A 21,234-nucleotide genomic window follows, 5' to 3' on the forward strand; every position below is an offset into this window, starting at 1 on the left:
GCTATTTTAAGATTAATCCACTAACTAAATTGCTTTGGGTAAGAGCGTCTGGGGGTTAGGTGATCATTTGAGATCATTTCACATTGTCTATCCTCACCTGCTCTGGGCCAACTGGCTGCCATCATAGAGGCTAAACTGGGACATCTGGTATTGGTAAAAAAATATATATAAAAGTAGCCTGGCTCTTAGAGATCTTCGGCTTCAGATCAGTTCAGTTAACTCTGTGACCCCAACAGGCGATTCAGCTTGTCCTAACACATATACATATACATATACACAGGTGTACTCCACCACACTGCCGGTGTACTGTACTAATATACTATACTACAGTGTACTATACTACTGGTGTACTGTACTAATATACTATACTACAGTGTACTATACTACTGGTGTACTGTACTAATATACTATACTACAGTGTACTATACTACTGGTGTACTGTACTAATATATTATACTACAGTGTACTCTACTACTGGTGTACTGTACTAATATACTATACTACAGTGTACTACACTACTGGTGTACTGTACTAATATACTATACTACAGTGTACTCTACTACTGGTGTACTGTACTAATATACTATACTACAGTGTACTCTACTACTGGTGTACTGTACTAATATACTATACTACAGTGTACTACACTACTGGTGTACTGTACTAATATACTATACTACAGTGTACTATACTACCGGTGTACTGTACTAATATACTATACTACAGTGTACTATACTACTGGTGTACTGTACTAATATACTATACTACAGTGTACTCTACTACTGGTGTACTGTACTAATATACTACACTACAGTGTACTATACTACCGGTGTACTGTACTAACATACTATACTACAGTGTACTATACTACCGGTGTACTGTACTAATATACTATACTACAGTGTACTATACTACTGGTGTACTGTACTAATATACTACACTACAGTGTACTATACTACCGGTGTACTGTACTAATATACGATACTACAGTGTACTATACTACCGGTGTACTGTACTAATATACTATACTACAGTGTACTATACTACTGGTGTACTGTACTAATATACTATACTACAGTGTACTATACTACTGGTGTACTGTACTAATATACTATACTACAGTGTACTATACTACTGGTGTACTGTACTAATATACTATACTACAGTGTACTATACTACTGGTGTACTGTACTAATATACTATACTACAGTGTACTATACTACTGGTGTACTGTACTAATATACTATACTACAGTGTACTATACTACTGGTGTACTGTACTAATATACTATACTACAGTGTACTATACTACTGGTGTACTGAACTACAAAACTATTATACTGTGCTGTGCTATACTGGTGTACTCCACACTGCCCTTTCCACCTGGACAAAAGGAACACCTATGTGAGAATGCTGTTCATTGACTACAGCTCAGCGTTCAACCCATTGTGCCCTCAAAGCTCATCAGTAAGCTAAGGACTCTGGGACTAAACACCCCCCTCTGCAACTGGATCCTGGACTTCCTGACAGGCTGCCCCCCAGGTGGTGAGGGTGGGTAACAACACATCTGCCACGCTGATCCTCAACACTGGGGCCCCTCAGGGGTGCGTGCTTAGTCCCCTCCTGTACTCCCTGTTCACCCACGACTTCGTGGCCAAGCACTACTCCAACACCATCATTAAGTTTGCTGACAACAACAATGGTAGGTGTGATCACCGACAATGATGAGACAGCCGATAGGGAGGTGGTCAGAGACCACACCTTTTCCCCCTCAAGAGACTGAAAAGATTTGGCATGGGTCCCCAGACTCTCAAAAAATGTGTACTTTTCTTTACAGCATTGTACTACTGGTGTACTGTACTACGGGTGTACTATACTGTTGTACTATATTGTACTACTGGTGTACTGTACTACTGGTGTACTATACTGTGTTGTACAATAGTGTACTACTGGTGTACTGTACTACTGGTGTACTATACTGTGTTGTACTATATTGTACTACTGGTGTACTATATTGTACTACTGGTGTACTATATTGTACTACTGGTGTACTATATTGTACTACTGGTGTACTATATTGTACTACTGGTGTACTGTACTACTACACTGTGCTTTACTATACTACTGTACCTTGTATGCATGTCTGTGTACTTTCATGTCTGTCTGACTCTACCTTGTATGTCTGTGGCGCTGTTGGACCTCTTCCCAGGTCGCGACCCCAGGGGACTGTCCACCTCGTCCCCACTCAGGACGTCATCGGAGGTCAGGGACACTTGGGACAAGTTACCATGGGAACTCGTGCTGCCCAGCGAACGCTTGCTGAACAAAGCAAACCTGGAGGGAGACAGAGACACAGTCAATATTTTTGAAAACTAACTCGAGGCGAAAGCTTAACTCCCATTTTTGAGACAATCCCATGCTTGAGACTTCCCTGGTTTACATGACAACAGCAACAACACAGGGGATGAGGACTTCCCTGGTTTACATGACAACAGCAACAACACAGGGGATGAGGACTTCCCTGGTTTACATGACAACAGCAACAACACAGGGGATGAGGACTTCCCTGGTTTACATGACAACAGCAACAACACAGGGGATGAGGACTTCCCTGGTTTACATGACAGCAGCAACAACACAGGGGATGAGGACTTCCCTGGTTTACATGCTGACAACAACAACACGGGGGATGAGGACTTCCCTGGTTTACATGACAACAGCAACAACACAGGGGATGAGGACTTCCCTGGTTTACATGCTGACAACAACAACACGGGGGATGAGGACTTCCCTTGTTTACATGCTGACAACAACACAGGGGATGAGGACTTCCCTGGTTTACATGACAACAGCAACAACACAGGGGATGAGGACTTCCCTGGTTTACATGACAGCAGTAACAACACAGGGGATGAGGACTTCCCTGGTTTACATGCTGACAACAACAACACGGGGGATGAGGACTTCCCTGGTTTATATGACAACAGCAACAACACAGGGGATGAGGACTTCCCTGGTTTACATGACAGCAGTAACAACACAGGGGATGAGGACTTCCCTGGTTTACATGCTGACAGCAGCAACACAGGGGATGAGGACTTCCCTGGTTTACATGACAACAGCAACAACACAGGGGATGAGGACTTCCCTGGTTTACATGACAGCAGTAACAACACAGGGATGAGGACTTCCCTGGTTTACATGACAGCAGTAACAACACAGGGGATGAGGACTTCCCTGGTTTACATGCTGACAACAACAACAACACAGGGGATGAGGACTTCCCTGGTTTATATGACAGCAGCAACAACACAGGGATGAGGACTTCCCTGGTTTATATGACAGCAGCACCAACACAGGGGATGAGGACTTCCCTGGTTTACATGCTGACAGCAGCAACAACACAGGGGATGAGGACAGCCTGAAGACAACTCTGAATCTAGTCTAAATGATGAAAGTGATTGTGAATCAGTGGCTGAAGGTGTTCACAACAACCACTTCATAGAACAGTGAGTGGAGTTAGCTGGTAAAAAATAAAGAAAAAGACTCTTACGAGGCAACATTTTTGTGTTCGTTTAAAAGGCAGAGGGAGAACCTCACGCTCACAATCTCCTCTGCTGCATTCAGCGCTCGCCACAGATATTTCATCAGGAAGGGCATGAATTCAACGCACACTTTTTCCTCTACAGACTTTCTCTCTCCCTAAATGAGAGAGATTAAGTTTACAAACGAGTGTGCTCGTTTGTCAAGACCTGTTCGCCCTGCCTCAGCCTGACCCGCCGTGCCTCACCCTGACCCGCCCTGCCTCACCCTGACCCGCCGTGCCTCACCCTGACCCGCCGTGCCTCACCCTGACCCGCCCTGCCTCACCCTGACCCGCCCTGCCTCACCCTGACCCGCCCTGCCTCACCCTGACCCGCCCTGCCTCACCCTGCCTCACCCTGACCCGATATCCTCTATCTGAGCAGTGAGCAGATTTCTACAGTAGGGTTATCCTCTATCTGAGCAGATTTCTACAGTAGGGTTATCCTCTATCTGAGCAGATTTCTACAGTAGGGTTACAGTGCAGAAGATAGAAGTTTACAAGGGAAAGCCCCACCGTCAAACGAAAAGCATGTTGGTTAGTCTCTAGCAAACATCAAACTATAATAAACACCTATATCAACATTATTACTAGACCAAAACAAAACAAGAACTGAAAACAAAACTAACATGGTTTTTGGTTGTTGTTGTTGTTCCAAAATGGTGGCCAAATGACTGTTTGCTTGTATTATTCAATACCATGGACTGACACCTTGCTATGCAGGAGGAGCTTGTGAGTTCCAAAGATCCTGAGAGACATTACTCTGTCTGACACCTAACTCAGTCCTCCTGAGGCTAGAGAGATATGAAACTATTCTAGAAGGAAGTACGTAAGGATAGTGTACTACTATTGGCAGGGCGTGGCAGTGGGCGTGGCCAATGGCTCGGTCTAGACCAAACATTTTAGAGGCACTCCTCTGGGTCGCAGAGACGAAATGTTGCCGTTTTTTTTTTAAAAGTTCTGAAATTCTACACCTTTTTTGCATTAGGGTTGAAAGAAAATGTGCAGTTTTAAAGCTAAATTCCTGGATTGAAACACCTTTTTTGCGACCTGGCCAAGACGAAGCAAAGCAGTTTGACACATACAACAGCACAGAGTTACACATGGAGTAAAACAAACATACAGTCAATAATGCTTTCTGAGTGACTCAAACATTTCCAACAAAATCCCCATGCCATGACAAAAAAAATTCCTGAGTTCATAATATATTTTTAATTTTTTTATTTGAGATTCTCCCTGACTCTTTAATTTCTGTGATTGATAGTTCTCAGATTATCTAATTTATAAATGATAAATATTTTTTATTCATACTTTATATCTGATTTTAGTTGTTTAAGTTTACACTGAAAACCTTTTACCATCCCAATAATTAGTCTGCCAAATACTTTACAATGCAGAAAAAAAGTCCTGTATGGGCCCTGGTCTAAAGTAGTGCACTATGTAGGGAATAGGGTGCCATAGGACTCTGGTGTAAAGTAGTGCACTATGTAGGGAATAGGGTTCCATATTGCTCTGGTGTAAAGTAGTGCACTATATAGGGAATAGGGTGCCATAGGGCTCTGGTCTAAAGTAGTGCACTATATAGGCAATAGGGTACCATAGGGCCCTGGTCTAAAGTAGTGCACTACATAGGGAATAGGGTACCATAGGGCTCTGGTCTAAAGTAGTGCACTATATAGGGAATAGGGTTCTATAGGGCTCTGGTCTAAAGTAGTGCACTATATAGGGAATAGGGTTCTATAGGGCTCTGGTCTAAAGTAGTGCACTATATAGGAAATAGGGTGCCATAGGACTCTGGTCTAAAGTAGTGCACTATATAGGGAATAGGGGGTAGTTGGGTGACTATATAAGGAAGTGGTATTGACTTTACCGTCCGTCGACGGAGAAGGACTCCATGTGTATCTGATCTTTGGGTAGATTTCTGACAAACTCTGCGTATTTCTGTCCAGGCTCGTACATCTTCGCGTTTTCACACAGAGCCTGGTAGTGGCCGGGGAGAGGCACGGTCTGGGCCTGCTGCAGCTGGAACCAGTTGACTGTCACCTGGAGGGATATACAGTTACAGAGAGAAAGTAAGTCAATAAGTCACCCCAAACTCTGGTGCTATTCTCATGCTGTGTACCGTCCCTGATCCATCAATAACTATATCCTATGGCCTACTGTGTAACTCTGTGTTGTTTGTCTGTGTCGTACTGCTTATGCTTTATCATGGCCAGGACGCAATTGTAAATGAGAACTTGTTCTCAACTGGCCTACCTGGTTAAATAAAGGTGTTCTCAACTGGCCTACCTGGTTAAATAAAGGTGATCTGGCCTACCTGGTTAAATAAAAGGTGAAAAAAAAACTTTTTTAACTCACAGCTTTGAGTGTGAGGTCACACTGAGCCAGCAGTTCTCTGATCTGAGTGAGGATGTCTGTCTTGGTGCTGGCCAGCTCTGCCCTCCTGGCTCCTGCATCAGCTACACAGGATCTGTAGTGGTCCCTCGCATCCTCAGCCTGAGAGACAGGGAGGAGAGACAACATTAGAAAAGAAGGGGGTGGTGGGTCACCTCAAGGTTAAAGAAGCAGGAACTGGAAGGTTGTCGGTCACAGAGCTGACTGGGGGAAATATAGTGGGAGTGACCTTGTAAATGGGTCAGATTCACCTACTGCTGCTGGGCCCCTAATCAAGGAACTTAACATAACAGATTTTTCTAAATAAAGCATAGCCTATTGACTGCAGTTAATTGGAAATGATCAGGCCTTCTTCCATACCTTCTGTAGAGCCTCCTCCTCCAGTTTCCTCTTCTTGTCCAGCTGTCTGGGCTGTTCCTCCTGGGAGCGGCTGGCTGAGGACTGGGCCTTCTGGTACTCGTCTGTCCTCTGGGTCTGGGCCCACTGGGCCTTACGCAGCGCCGCCTCGGACTCTTGCTGCACGGGAGAGGGGCGATACACACAGGTGAGTGAAGTAACACACACACACACACACACAGGTGAGTGAAGTAACACACACACACACAGGCGAGTGAAGTAACACACACACATAGGTGAGTGAAGTAACACACACACAGGTGAGTGAAGTAACACACACACAGGTGAGTGAAGTAACACACACACAGGTGAGTGAAGTAACACACACACAGGTGAGTGAAGTAACACACACACAGGTGAGTGAAGTAACACACACACAGGTGAGTGAAGTAACACACACACAGGTGAGTGAAGTAACACACACACAGGTGAGTGAAGTAACACACACACAGGTGAGTGAAGTAACACACACACAGGTGAGTGAAGTAACACACACACAGGTGAGTGAAGTAACACACACACACAGGTGAGTGAAGTAACACACACACAGGTGAGTGAAGTAACACACACACACAGGTGAGTGAAGTAACACACGCACAGGTGAGTGAAGTAACACACGCACAGGTGAGTGAAGTAACACACACACACAGGTGAGTGAAGTAACACACACACAGGTGAGTGAAGTAACACACACACAGGTGAGTGAAGTAACACACACACAGGTGAGTGAAGTAACACACACACAGGTGAGTGAAGTAACACACACACACAGAGAAAGGCAGAGGGACAGAAGTCTCACAAACCATTTTTTTCTGTTCTCTCTGCCACTGCTCGTTAAGGTCTTTCCTCAGTTTGTCCAGCTCAGTCCTTCTGGACAACAGCGGCTACAGGACGCACAAAGAGGCACAACATAGAGGATTGTGTACATAGCACTTCTTTCACAAATAATTTTAAACACAAATGAAAAATGTTGCCTTGTCAGAGGTCAGATCACCGTCGATCGCTACATTATTGAGTCTTGAAGGTTTGTTAGTCCTACCTGTAGGAATGTGTTCTAGAGCGTCAGTCCTGCGTCAGTCCTACCTGTAGGAATGTGTTCTAGAGCGTCAGTCCTACCGGTAGGAATGTGTTCTAGAGCGTCAGTCCTACCTGTAGGAATGTGTTCTAGAGCGTCAGTCCTACCTGTAGGAATGTGTTCCAGAGTGTCAGTCCTACCTGTAGGAATGTGTTCTAGAGCGCCAGTCCTACCTGTAGGAATGTGTTCCAGAGTGTCAGTCCTACCTGTAGGAATGTGTTCTAGAGTGTCAGTCCTACCTGTAGGAATGTGTTCTAGAGCGTCAGTTCTACCTGTAGGAATGTGTTCTAGAGTGTCAGTCCTACCTGTAGGAATGTGTTCTAGAGTGTCAGTCCTACCTGTACTAGTGTGTTCTAGAGCGTCAGTCCTACCTGTAGGAATGTGTTCTAGAGCGTCAGTCCTACCTGTAGGAATGTGTTCTAGAGTGTCAGTCCTACCTGTAGGAATGTGTTCTAGAGCGCCAGTCCTACCTGTAGGAATGTGTTCCAGAGTGTCAGTCCTACCTGTAGGAATGTGTTCTAGAGTGTCAGTCCTACCTGTAGGAATGTGTTCTAGAGCGTCAGTTCTACCTGTAGGAATGTGTTCTAGAGCGTCAGTCCTACCTGTAGGAATGTGTTCTAGAGTGTCAGTCCTACCTGTACTAGTGTGTTCTAGAGCGTCAGTCCTACCTGTAGGAATGTGTTCTAGAGCGTCAGTCCTACCTGTAGGAATGTGTTCTAGAGTGTCAGTCCTACCTGTAGGAATGTGTTCTAGAGCGTCAGTCCTACCTGTAGGAATGTGTTCTAGAGCGTCAGTCCTACCTGTAGGAATGTGTTCTAGAGCGTCAGTCCTACCTGTAGGAATGTGTTCTAGAGTGTCAGTCCTACCTGTACTAGTGTGTTCTAGAGCGTCAGTCCTACCTGTAGGAATGTGTTCTAGAGCGTCAGTCCTACCTGTAGGAATGTGTTCTAGAGTGTCAGTCCTACCTGTAGGAATGTGTTCTAGAGCGTCAGTCCTACCTGTAGGAATGTGTTCTAGAGTGTCAGTCCTACCTGTAGGAATGTGTTCTAGAGTGTCAGTCCTACCTGTAGGAATGTGTTCTAGAGCGTCAGTCCTAGCTGTAGGAATGTGTTCTAGAGTGTCAGTCCTACCTGTAGGAATGTGTTCTAGAGCGTCAGTCCTACCTGTACTAGTGTGTTCTAGAGCGTCAGTCCTACCTGCATGAATTTGTTGGTCTGCAGGGCAGTGGCAGTCTGCAGGAGGAGTTGGCTGTACTCTGTGTCATTCTTAAATGTAGAGATATAGGTTTCCCTGAATGGCATGTAGTCCTGTGGGCCAGACAAACAGACATTAAGAAAAATATAATTAGTCACATTCTCTTCTCGTGTGTTCAAAGAGAGACTGAACACACCGATTCCACGTTTCTCTGTTGCTCATTTAAGAAAAACGAGATTTCAGTTTTTTTTAGGGGATGTGGTTATATGAGGCAGTTACTGATGGGTTTTTTCCCCCATGAGACAAATTAGGAACCAAATGAGGGTCACTTCCTCAAAATAGTCAGGATCTCTAAGGGAACTCATGAAAATATTTCATTCATTTTGACAAAGGGTTTTTAGTCGAGCAATTTTACATCTAGCCAAGATGTTTGGTGAAGTATTTCTCAAGAGACAAAATGTGCGCCGTGTCGTCTTATTTAAACGATGTCCGACCCACTGCGTTGCTGGACCAGTCTGTCTCACCGTAGAGATAGAGAGCAATGACTGCAGCTGTTTATCCCGAGCTAGTGGGCATTGCTGAAAAAAAAAATCTAAACCCAACCCTCAAGTAAGTCATGACGAACTCACACAAAAAAAAAACTCTGTTTTGGACGAGACTGACTTCATGAACCAAAATTAATCAAATTTAAAATTTTTGTAGTAAATGTCGACACTACAATAAAATGTTTGACTAATATCGATGCACATTTTCTATCAGGACGTTTTCTAACAGTGAAGTTGTCATCAGTTGCACTTTAAGTTTAAGAGGGAGGAGGGTAAGCTATGTTTTAGTCTGTTTAGCTGCAAGCATAGATGCACTGAGTGTACAAAACATTAGGAACACCTGCTCTTTCCATGACAGACCACACCAGGTGAATGTAGGTTAAATCCACTTCAAATCAGTGTTTATGAAGGGGAGGAGACGGGTTAGAGAAGGCTTTTTAAGCTTTGAGATAATTGGGACATGGATTGTGTATGTGTGATTGGAGTGGGCCAGCATCCCTGTGGAACGCTTTCGACAACTTGTAGAGTCCATGCCCCGATGAATTGAGGCTGTTCTGAGGGCAAAAAGGGTGCAACTCAATGTTTGGAAGGTGTTCCTAATGTTTTGTACATCCAGCATATATCCGTGGTCTGTGCTTGTGTTAAATTATTCTAAAACATATTACCTGTTGACTCGCAAGCATCTTTGCAGATTCTGCCATTTTGGCACAGCTCTTAGCACATTCGATGTCTGGGGGGGAGAGATATAGCAGATAAGTCAGTGGATGTGTTGTTGACAGGGTTCACAAATTTGTAAGCATGTCCATCCACTAAAATGTAGCGTTAAGATTTCCCTTCACTGGAACTAAGGGGCCTAGCCCAAACCATGAAAAACAGCCCCATACCATTATTCCTCCTCCACCAAACTTTACAGTTGGCACTATGCATTCGGGCAGGCAGTGTTCTGACATCCGCCAAACTCAGATTCTTCCATCAAACTGCCAGATGGTGAAGCGTGATTCATCACTCCAGAGAACACTTTTCCACTGCTCCAGAGTCCAATGGCAGTGAGCTTTACACCACTCCAGCGGATGCTTGGCATTGTGCAAGGTGATCTTAGGCTTGTGTGCGGATGCTCTGCCACGGAGACCCATTTCATGAAGCTCCTGACGAACAGTTATTTTGCTGACGTTGCTTCCAGAGGCAATTTCGAACTCGGTAGTGAGTGTTGCAAACGAGGACAGACGATTTTCACGCGCTACGTGCTTCAGCACTCGACGGCCCCGTTCGGTGAGTTTGTGTGGCCTACCACTTCGCGTCTGAGCCGTTGTTGCTCCTAGACGTTTCCACTTCACAATAACAACACTTACAGTTGACCGGGGCAGCTCTACCAGGGCAGAAAATGTAACAAACTGACTTGTTGGAAAGGTGGCATCCTATAACGGTGCCATGTTGAAAGTCACTGAGCTCTTCAATAAGGCCATTCTACTGCCAATGTTTGTCTATGGAGATCGCATGGCTGTGTGCTCAATTTTATACACCAGTCAGCAACAGGTGTGGCTGAAATTAGCCGAATCCACAAATTTGAAGGGGTGTCCACATACTTTTGTATATATAGTGTATGTCCACTAACATGGATGTATAGCTCAGTTTAAGCAGTTCTGCTTAAGGAAGAGTGAGCCAAAATTCCTCCACAGCGACGTGAGAGACTGATCACCAACTACAGGAAGTGGTTGGTTGGAGTCATTGCAGCTAAAGGTGGACTGATCAACTACAGGAAGTGGTTGGTTGGAGTCATTGCTGCTAAAGGTGGACTGATCAACTACAGGAAGTGGTTGGTTGGAGTCATTGCTGCTAAAGGTGGACTGATCAACTACAGGAAGTGGTTGATTGGAGTCATTGCTGCTAAAGGTGGACTGATCAACTACAGGAAGTGGTTGGTTGGAGTCATTGCTGCTAAAGGTGGACTGATCAACTACAGGAAGTGGTTGGTTGGAGTCATTGCAGCTAAAGGTTGGAGTCCTTGCAGCTAAAAGGTGGAACAACCAGCTACTGAGTGTAAAGGGGTTATAATGTTTTCCACACCGGAGAATTGGGTGTTACTCATAACTTGTTAACTCATAACTAAATTAAATGAATGAAATGAGTATCAGCATTTTGATTCCATTTATTTCATTAGTAGGTTTTGACTGAAGATCTGAGGTAAATACTGACATGAGTTGGGCCTGGGGTATTTTCTAGCCAGGTGTGTATGTGTGAGCCGTGTATGTGTGAGCCATGTATGTGTGTGTAGGTCATGCGTGTGTGCATGCTTGCAGGTGAATGCATGTGTCTAACTAACCCAGTCCCAGGCGTTTGTCGACCCAGGCCAGCAGATCTTTGGTGTACTTAGACCAGGCCTTAGCATAGAGCAGAGCCGACTCCACCCCGCTGTCGTTCTTCTGCAGCGTCAGGTCAACATCCTCCTCCTCCTCCTCCTCAGACAGCGCCACCTCTGAGCCTGGATATGAAGTACAAAAGGAGCATCGATCATACAGTATCTACTGTTGTTACGATGGGGGGGAGGGGGTGTTCCTAACCACAGCGTTGGACTAGTAACCGGAAGATTGCAAGTTCAAACCCCCGAGCTGACAAGGTACAAATCTGTCATTCTGCCCCGGAACAGTCAGTTAACCCACTGTTCCTAGGCAGTCATTGAAAATAAGAATTTGTTCTTAACTGACTTACCTAAGCGAAGAGAAATGTTGCAGTCTTAAAGCTAATTTCAGCAATGTCTTTTGCCTGACTAATGTTCAGAGCGGAAAAATTTTAAATAAATACTGAAACCAACGTTGTCCTCTTACGGAAGCAATTTTACTTATGTCGGCAATTTCTGTGATTAGGCTACGTTCCTGTAGATGCTTTTGTTCTAAAACCCTTATTTGGTCAACAATAACGTGCATTAACCTGCAATGAAAGTATCTGCCCTGCTGCCTCTGCCCTGCTGGCTCTCACTCCCACTCCCCCCTTTTGCACACAAAGTGAAGGGAGAGATGCATTCTGATAAGAGCATTACTGACAGTCGAGCAACAATTCAAAATGTAATTGTGGGAAAGACAAACGTTTTAACTACAGTTTCTGTTTATATATTTATATATATATAAAAAGGAGGTTCTCAGCTTTATTTGAGTATCATAATTATTTCTCAACTGTTAATATAGAGGAAATATAGAGGAAATAACACCACTTTACAAACAGAGAAAGTCATTGAGACGATCCGGCAGAGGAATGGATGCAAAATTGTTAGATGAATTGCATGGATACCTAGCAACAATATATTTAAACGTTTGCAAACTAGCTAATGTGTTTTGAGTTCCCACTTCCTCGGGTGGTAAATGGTGTTGCATATAACCTAGGACAAACAAAAAAAAAACATGCAAAAATAATCTCTAACGAGACAAAAATACATCTGATTATTCTGGATCTGTTGACATCAAAATATCCACCATGAATCCCTGAACATGTAAGAGGAAATAGACAACATGGTTCATGTCTTACTTGGCACTAGAAACATTTAGTCTAGAGCCCTGCCACTAACGGAAAGTAACTGTGCATTAAACAATATTATTGTTGTATTTATCTTATCGAGCAAAACGGGGTCAATGTGTGGCCGTATGACTGTTGGTCCAGATCACCTAGCTCTACTAACGATGTGTTTCTTTGCTCAAACAAAATGAATACTGCTAAATTAAATTGTTTTGGGATTATTCTTTTTTTTATTCTCCCTGATGGTCGAGCTTTTATTTTGGTGTTCCTTCTTAAAGATGACATTCTTAAAACCTCTTGTGCCTAGGGGGCAGTATTTTCATTTTTGGAAAAACAACGTTCCCAAAGTAAACGGGATATTTTGTCAGGACAAAATGCTAGAATATGCATATAATTGACAGCTCAGGATAGAAAACATTCTAAAGTTTCCAAAACTGTAAAATTATTGTCTGTGAGTATAACAGAACTGATATTGCAGGCGAAAGCCTGAGAAAAATCCAATCCGGAAGTGCCTCATGTTTTGAAAGCGCTGCGTTCCAATGCGTCCCTATTGAGCAGTGAATGGGCTATCAACCAGATTACTTTTTCTACGTATTCCCCAAGGTGTCTACAGCATTGTGACGTAGTTTTACGCCTTTATGTTGAAGAATACCCGTAAGCGGCTACATTGTGTAAATGGTCACCTGATGGCTCTGAGTGATTCTCGCGTAAAATACAGAGGTAGCCATTTTTCCAATCGGTCCTACTGAAAAACCAATTGTCCCGGTGGATATATTATCGAATAGATATTTGAAAAACACCTTGAGGATTGATTATAAACAACGTTTGCCATGTTTCTGTCGATATTATGGAGCTAATTTGGAATATTTTTCGCCGTTGTCGTGACCGAACTTTCCGGTCGATTTCTCAGCCAAACGTGAAGAACAAACGGAGCTATTTCGCCTACAAAAATTATATTTTTGGAAAAAAGGAACATTGGGCTATCTAACTGGGAGTCTCGTGAGTGAAAACATCCGAAGCTCATCAAAGGTAAACTATTTAATTTGATTGCTTTTCTGATTTTCGTGACCAAGTTACCTGCTGCTAGCTGGACATAATGCTATGCTAGGCTATTGATAAACTTACACAAATACTTGTCTTGCTTATGTTGTAAAGCATATTTTGAAAATCTGAGATGACAGGGTGATTAACAAAAGGCTAAGCTGTGTCTCAATATATTTCACTTGTGATTTTCACGAATAGGAATAATTTCTAGTAATATTTATGTCCGTTGCGTTATGCTAATTAGTGTCAGTCGATGATTACGCTCCTGGATCCGGGACGGGGTGTCACTAGAGGATAAAATATACAGCGCATTCGGGAAAGTATTCAGATCCCTTGAATTTTTCACATTTTGTTACAATTCAAATTTCCCCCCCCTCTCCCTCAATCTACACACAATACCCCATAATGACATCACAATACCCCATAATGACATCACAATACCCCATAATGACATCACAATACCCCATAATGACAAAGCATAAACAAATTCCAGATTTACATAAGTATTCAGACACTTTACTATGAGACTTGAAGTTGAGCTCAGGTGCATCCTATTTCCACTGATCATCCTTGAGATGTTTCTACAACTTGGAGTCCACTTGTGGTAAATTCAATTGATTGGACATGATTTGGATAGACACACACCTGTCTATATAAGGTCCCATAGTTGACACTGCCTGTCAAAGCAAAAACCAAAGCCATGAGGTCTGAAGAATTGTCCATAGAGCTCCGAGACAGGATTGTGTGGAGGCACAGATCTGGGGAAGGGTACCAAAACATTTCTGCAGCATTGAAGGTCCCCAAGAACACAGTGGCCTCCATAATTTTTAAATGGAAGTTTGGAACCACCAAGACTCTTCCTAAACTGAGCAATCAGGGGAGAAGGGCCTTGGTCAAGGAGGTCACTCTGACAGAGCTCCAGAGTCTGTGGAGATGAGAGAACCTTCCAGAAGGACAACCATCTCTGCAGCACCACCAATCAGGCCTTTATGGTAGAGTGGCCAGACGGAAGCCACTCCTTAGTAAAAGGCATATGATAGCACACTTGGAGTTTGCCAAAAGGCACCTAAAGGACTCTTAGACCATGAGAAACAAGATTCTCTGGTCTAATGAAACCAACATTCAACTCTTGGTCTGAATGCCAAGCATCACGTCTGGAGTAAACCTGGTACCATCCCTACGGTGAATCGTGGTGGTGGCAGCGTCATGCTGTGGGGATGTTTTTCAGCGCCAGGCTTAGTACCGGGCTCCCGAGTGGTGCACCGGTCTAAGGCACTGCATCTCAGTGCAAGAGGCATCACTACAGTCCCTGGTTCGAATCCAGGCTGTATCTCATCTGGCCGTGATTGGGAGACCCATAGGTCGACGCAAGATTGGCCCAAGCTTGTCCAAGTTTGGCTGGGGTAGGCCATCATTGTAAATAAGAATTTGTTCTTAACTGACTTACCTAGTTAAATAAAGGTTAAATAAACACTTGTCAGGATCAAGGGAAAGGTAAAGTACAGAAAGATCCTTGATGAAATCCTGAGCGCACTGGAGCAGGTTCTCAGACTGGGGCGAATGTTCACCTTCCAACAAGACAACGACCCTAAGCACACAGCCAAGACAAGTCTCTAAATGTCCTTGAGTGGCCCAGCCAGAGCCTGGACTTAAACCTGAATGAACATCTCTGGAGAGACCTGAAAATAACTGCAGCAACGCTCCCCATCCAACCTGACAGAGCTTGAGAGGATCTGCAGAGAAGAAATGGGAGAAACTCCCAAATACAGGTGTGCCAAGCTTGTAGCATCATACCCAAGAAGACTTGAGACTGTAATCGCTGCCAAACGTGCTTCAACAAAGTACTGAGTAAAGGGTCTCAATACTTATGTAAATATGATTTTTACATTTTTTTTTTTATTTATAATACATTTGCAAATTTTTTTTAAGGGTTATTGACCATGGTTACTGCTCAAAACCTTAGAAAAACCTTGACATAGTGCAGGCTCAGTGAGCACAGCCTTGCCATTGAGAAGGGTAGACACAGGAAAACCTGGCTCCCTGTAGAGGAAAGGCTGTACAACCACTGCACCACAGCAGAACCTGGCTCCCTGTAGAGGAAAGGCTGTACAACCACTGCACCACAGCAGAACCTGAGACGGAGCTGCATTTCCTGACAAAATGTCAAAAATATAAAACAATTAGAGAGTGTCATTTCCCCAAATGTGAAACCCTCATTCAAGGTTTCAAAGACCTCTTGATGAGGATAGGCTACCCGTCCTGTTGGGGGAGGACGCAGAGAGCTGTGGGTTGGCAGCGCACTACATTGCTGCCTGGCATAAGATGAGGAACAGTGTCTGACAGACCAATCAACCTGCACATGCCCTATATGCTTATTGTTCAATGTATGGTTATTTTGACCCTTGGTTATTGTTGTCCCGTTGACAATTTGTACATTGTTATGTCATTCCAATAAAGCAAACCGAGAGAGCGAGCGAGCGAGGGAGAGAGAGAAGGCTGTGCAACCATTGAGACAGAGCGGCATTTCCTTACAAAATGTCAAACGTGCCAAATTTGAGGAAATGAAACTCAAGGTTCTGATGAGGATAGACTACCCATCCTGTTGGGGGAGGACGCAGAGAGCTGTGGGTTGGCAGCGCACTACATTGCTGCCTGCCATAAGATGAGGGTCAGTGTCTGACAGATCAATCAACCTGCACTTGTCCTATATGCTTATTGTTATTGTTCAATGTAATGGTTGTTTTGACCCTTGGTTATTGTTGTCAACGGGACAACAGTAACAGTTTTGATTCTTATCATTTTAATATTGTAAATATCCATAGTGACAATATGTACATTGTTATGTCATGCCAATAAAGCAAACGAGAGAAACACTGGATGTAAAAAGAAGAAGTGATGAACAACTCTATTCAATCAGAATAGGGAAAAAAAGCTAACTTTAAGTTGACAAATTAAGTTGACTCTCGCTAGCTACACAACAAAAACCTAGCCAGCAGGCTATCAAGCTAGCCGGAAAAGTTTAGCCAGAACAAACCTAGCAAGGGGAGTTAATACAACTACATCAAACGACCAAACTGAGTGAGTCAACCACAAAGGGAGCTAACTTTAAACATATCTTCAGTAAATATTTTTTCACTATTTTTGCTGATTTGTTTTAGCTAAATTAGAGCTAACTAGGTAGCAACAGCTGAAGACAAATAAAACTGGTTGCCATGGCAGCGGGACAGCGGAGCAGCAGCAGTAGTAGCAGAGCCCACAGGCACCATGTCCCCCCTCAGTGTCCATTCTCCACCTTCCAGAGGACAAAAATGACACAACGGGGAAAGCTTTTAAAACAGAAACTACTAAAGCAAGAGGCCAGAAACTATTTTTGTAGACCTACACAAAAAAAACTGTGATATGAGTAATCTCATCTTTCTCACTGACCAGCCAAACGCATGGCGCTCAGCAGTCTGTAATGGGTGGAAGCTGAAAGTCAGACAGCCCCCTGACAGCACCATGATAACAATAAACCTCTACAAGATCGGGACTGTCATGGTGCAAGGTAACATTAGACTGTTTGAAACAGACTTTCAGACCATTAAGGAGAGAGCGTGGGGAAAGAAGGACACCACCAGTGACATGCCCTCTCAGCAGCACCACCCTCATCCCTACTCTCCCCACCCAAAAAGGCACATCCAGCACCTCTCTTCCCACCATAGTGGAGGACATGCCCCAGGAGGAGAACGACCCCCTCAGTGCAGAGAGACAGACTCAAGAGAGAGCTGGCTGAATGCAGGAGAGAAAGAGAACAGAGGACAAACTGCAGGAGAGAAAGAGAACAGAGGACAGGCTGCAGGAGAGGAAGAGAACAGAGGACAGACTGCAGGAGAGAAAGAGAACAGAGGACAGACTGCAGGAGCAGCTAGATCACCACTCTATGACCTGCCCTCACACAGCAGACGAGCCCAACTCAACCAGCCAGACCCCCCCCCCCCCCCCCCCCCCCAGCCCTGCCTAGTGCACGCCTCCCCCTAGCCCACAGAACATCCTCCCACTGACAGCAGCACCGGCACAGACCAGCCAACCCTTCAGTCCAGAAGAAATAGACCAGCCACACCCCAGCTCCAACACCCACCATCCCCCACTCCACCCCCTCCAGTCCAGAAGAAATAGACCAGCCACACCCCAGCTCCAACACCCACCAGCCCCCACTCCACCCCCTCCAGTCCAGAAGAAACAGACCAGCCACACCCCAGCTCCAACACCCACCAGCCCCCACTCCACCCCTCCAGTCCAGAAGAAACAGACCAGCCACACCCCAGCTCCAACACCCACCAGCCCCCACTCTACCCCCTCCAGTCCAGAAGAAACAGACCAGCCACACCCCATCTCCAACACCCACCAGCCCCCACTCTACCCCCTCCAGTCCAGAAGAAATAGACCAGCCACACCCCAGCTCCAACACCCACCATCCCCCACTCCACCCCCTCCAGTCCAGAAGAAATAGACCAGCCACACCCCAGCTCCAACACCCACCAGCCCCCACTCCACCCCCTCCAGTCCAGAAGAAATAGACCAGCCACACCCCAGCTCCAACACCCACCAGCCCCCACTCCACCCCCTCCAGTCCAGAAGAAACACCGGCTGACATCGTCCTGTTGATGGTCTCAAATGGGAAGTTTGTTCAGGAGAATAAACGTTTACCCTAGACACAAAAGGAGAAAGGTGTGGTGCCCAACAACGCAGAGGGCCATGGAGCTGCTTGATAAGGCCCATCTCGGGTCGCCAAGCCACATAATAATACACACCGGAAGCAACGACCTGCGTGCTCAGCAGGAGAGGGTGGCCACTTCACTACGGGGAGGGATTGAGAAGGCCTCCACAATCTTCCCCAACTCAAGGATCGTGGCGTCAACCCTTCTTCAGAGGAAGAACTTCCACCCTGCCACAATCCAAAGAATAAAAACACCAGCGACCCAATATCCCACTCTAGCCCCCACCAATGAAATGAGTGACAAACACATGCTGAGTCTACTATGCTCACATGTGATAGGCCGAGGGTCACGGACGCTCACATGTGATAGGCCGAGGGTCACGGACGCTCACATGTGATAGGCCCAGGGTCACGGACGCTCACATGTGATAGGCCCAGGGTCACGGACGCTCACATGTGATAGGCCCAGGGTCACGGACGCTCACATGTGATAGGCCCAGGGTCACGGACGCTCACATGTGATAGGCCCAGGGTCACGGACGCTCACATGTGATAGGCCCGGGGTCACGGACGCTCACATGTGATAGGCCCAGGGTCACGGATGCTCACATTTGATAGGCCCAGGGTCACGGATGCTCACATGTGATAGGCCGAGGATCACGGATGCTCACATGTGATAGGCCGAGGGTCACAGATGCTCACGTGATAGGCCGAGGGTCATGGACGCTCACATGTGATAGGCCCAGGGTCACGGATGCTCACATTTGATAGGCCCAGGGTCACGGATGCTCACATGTGATAGGCCGAGGGTCACGGATGCTCACATGTGATAGGCCGAGGATCACGGATGCTCACATGTGATAGGCCGAGGGTCACGGATGCTCACATGTGATAGGCCGAGGGTCACGGATGCTCACATGTGATAGGCCGAGGGTCACGGATGCTCACATGTGATAGGCCGAGGGTCACGGATGCTTACATGTGATAGGCCGAGGGTCACGGACGCTCACATGTGATAGGCCCAGGGTCACGGATGCTCACGTGATAGGCCGAGGGTCACGGATGCTCACATGTGATAGGCCAAGGGTCACGGATGCTCACATGTGATAGGCCGAGGGTCACGGATGCTCACATGTGATAGGCCGAGGGTCACGGATGCTCACATGTGATAGGCCGAGGGTCATTGTTGCTCACATGTGATAGGCCGAGGGTCACGGTAAGATGAGCACAACAACTCCACCATCCTCACACGACATCCACCCAAGTGACATGACACAAATACAATCTTAAATTATAAACAAATCACATTTGCATAATAAGCGTTAACGTTGATTTAAAAATCCTATTTTAATAGTTCTTGTTGGATTGTCTCATTTTGAAGGTAAAACAGAGAGAAAAACAGTTCTGAAATATTTTTACGTTGCGTGTTGGAATTAACAACGGTTGGAGTCCTTTGCTTCTGGGCTCAAGAGCAGAAACCCAGACTTCCTGAAAGAAATTGCTGATGTTGATATTGTAGTACTACAGGAAACATGGTGCAGAGGTGATGTTTCCACTGGCTGTCCACTAGGTTATAGGGAGATAATCATACCATCCACTAAATTAAAAGGAATCACACAGTGCATAGACTCAGGACAGGGCATAGACTCAGGACAGGGCAGAGACTCAGGACAGGGCAGAGACTCAGGACAGGGCAGAGACTCAGGACAGGGCAGAGACTCAGGACAGGGCAGAGACTCGGGACAGGGCAGAGACTCGGGACAGGGCAGAGACTCGGGACAGGGCAGAGACTCGGGACAGGGCAGAGACTCGGGACAGGGCAGAGACTCGGGACAGGGCAGAGACTCAGGACAGGGCAGAGACTCAGGGGGAATGCTAATATGGTATAAATCTGAACTAAATCATTCAATCGAATTGATCAAAAACAGGAGAATTCTTTATCTGGTTAACAGTCATGGGGATAAACACCTATCGGGAAGCAACAACCTTTCCCTCCTCACATATCCTCCTCAGAAACAACTATGACAAAGTGAAAAACAAAAAAAGCTCCTGAAGCTCTGTGGAACACTGGGTCTGTACATAGTCAATGGTAGGCTGAGAGGGGACTCTTTTGGTCGGTACACCTACAGCTCTGTGGAACACTGGGTCTGTACATAGTCAATGGTAGGCTGAGAGGGGACTCTTTTGGTAGGTACACCTACAGCTCTGTGGAACACTGGGTCTGTACATAGTCAATGGTAGGCTGAGAGGGGACTCTTTTGGGAGGTACACCTACAGCTCATCCCTTGGCAGCAGCACTGTAGACTACTTCCTCACCGACCTAAACCCAGAGTCTCTCAGAGCCTTCACAGTCAGCCCACTAACACCTCTCTCAGACCAACCCAGAGTCTCTCAGAGCCTTCACAGTCAGCCCACTAACACCTCTCTCAGACCACAGTAAAAAAAATCACAGTCTCTGAGAAAAGCAGAACCCAACCATGAAGCATCGCAGCCCAATAAATTACATGGTTCTAAAACAGTCCTACAGATACAGACATCTACCAAAAAAACTATTATTAGCCAATTACAATCTCTCCTGGACAACGTTTTATAGTCTTAAAACCTGTTGAATCTCGGGGGCACTAGTTTTTTTGGTCCGTTGCGTTATGCTAAGTACTGTAGTTGATGACAACGCTCCCGGATCCGGGAGGGGTAATTACAAGAATTCACATTCTGCTGCAACAATGAAGGTGTAAACTTGGTCGTTTGGAACAGACATATTATGACAAATTAGCCTCCTTGGCTAATCTAAAAGAAACATAAGA

The 21,234-nt window shown here is 45.4% G+C and overlaps 1 protein-coding gene across 1 annotated transcript in view; it reads right to left on the reverse strand.

Moving 5' to 3' along the window:
- Window positions 1-21,234, reverse strand: part of LOC110509132 (rho GTPase-activating protein 29) — a 42,678-nt gene that overhangs the window by 17,862 nt on the left and 3,582 nt on the right. Inside the window, exons 3-9 of the mRNA XM_090225288.1 lie at window positions 11,507-11,665; window positions 8,644-8,754; window positions 7,176-7,256; window positions 6,337-6,492; window positions 5,941-6,078; window positions 5,453-5,625; window positions 2,173-2,333 (exon numbers count right to left, since the gene is read on the reverse strand). Coding sequence (XP_090081414.1) covers window positions 2,173-2,333; window positions 5,453-5,625; window positions 5,941-6,078; window positions 6,337-6,492; window positions 7,176-7,256; window positions 8,644-8,754; window positions 11,507-11,572 — 886 coding nt within the window. The 5' untranslated portion in view covers window positions 11,573-11,665. The remainder of the gene's footprint in view (window positions 1-2,172; window positions 2,334-5,452; window positions 5,626-5,940; window positions 6,079-6,336; window positions 6,493-7,175; window positions 7,257-8,643; window positions 8,755-11,506; window positions 11,666-21,234) is intronic.

Source organism: Oncorhynchus mykiss, chromosome 28, assembly GCF_057628025.1.
Source record: "Oncorhynchus mykiss isolate SJ-2025 chromosome 28, ASM5762802v1, whole genome shotgun sequence".
Taxonomy (NCBI): domain Eukaryota; kingdom Metazoa; phylum Chordata; class Actinopteri; order Salmoniformes; family Salmonidae; genus Oncorhynchus; species Oncorhynchus mykiss.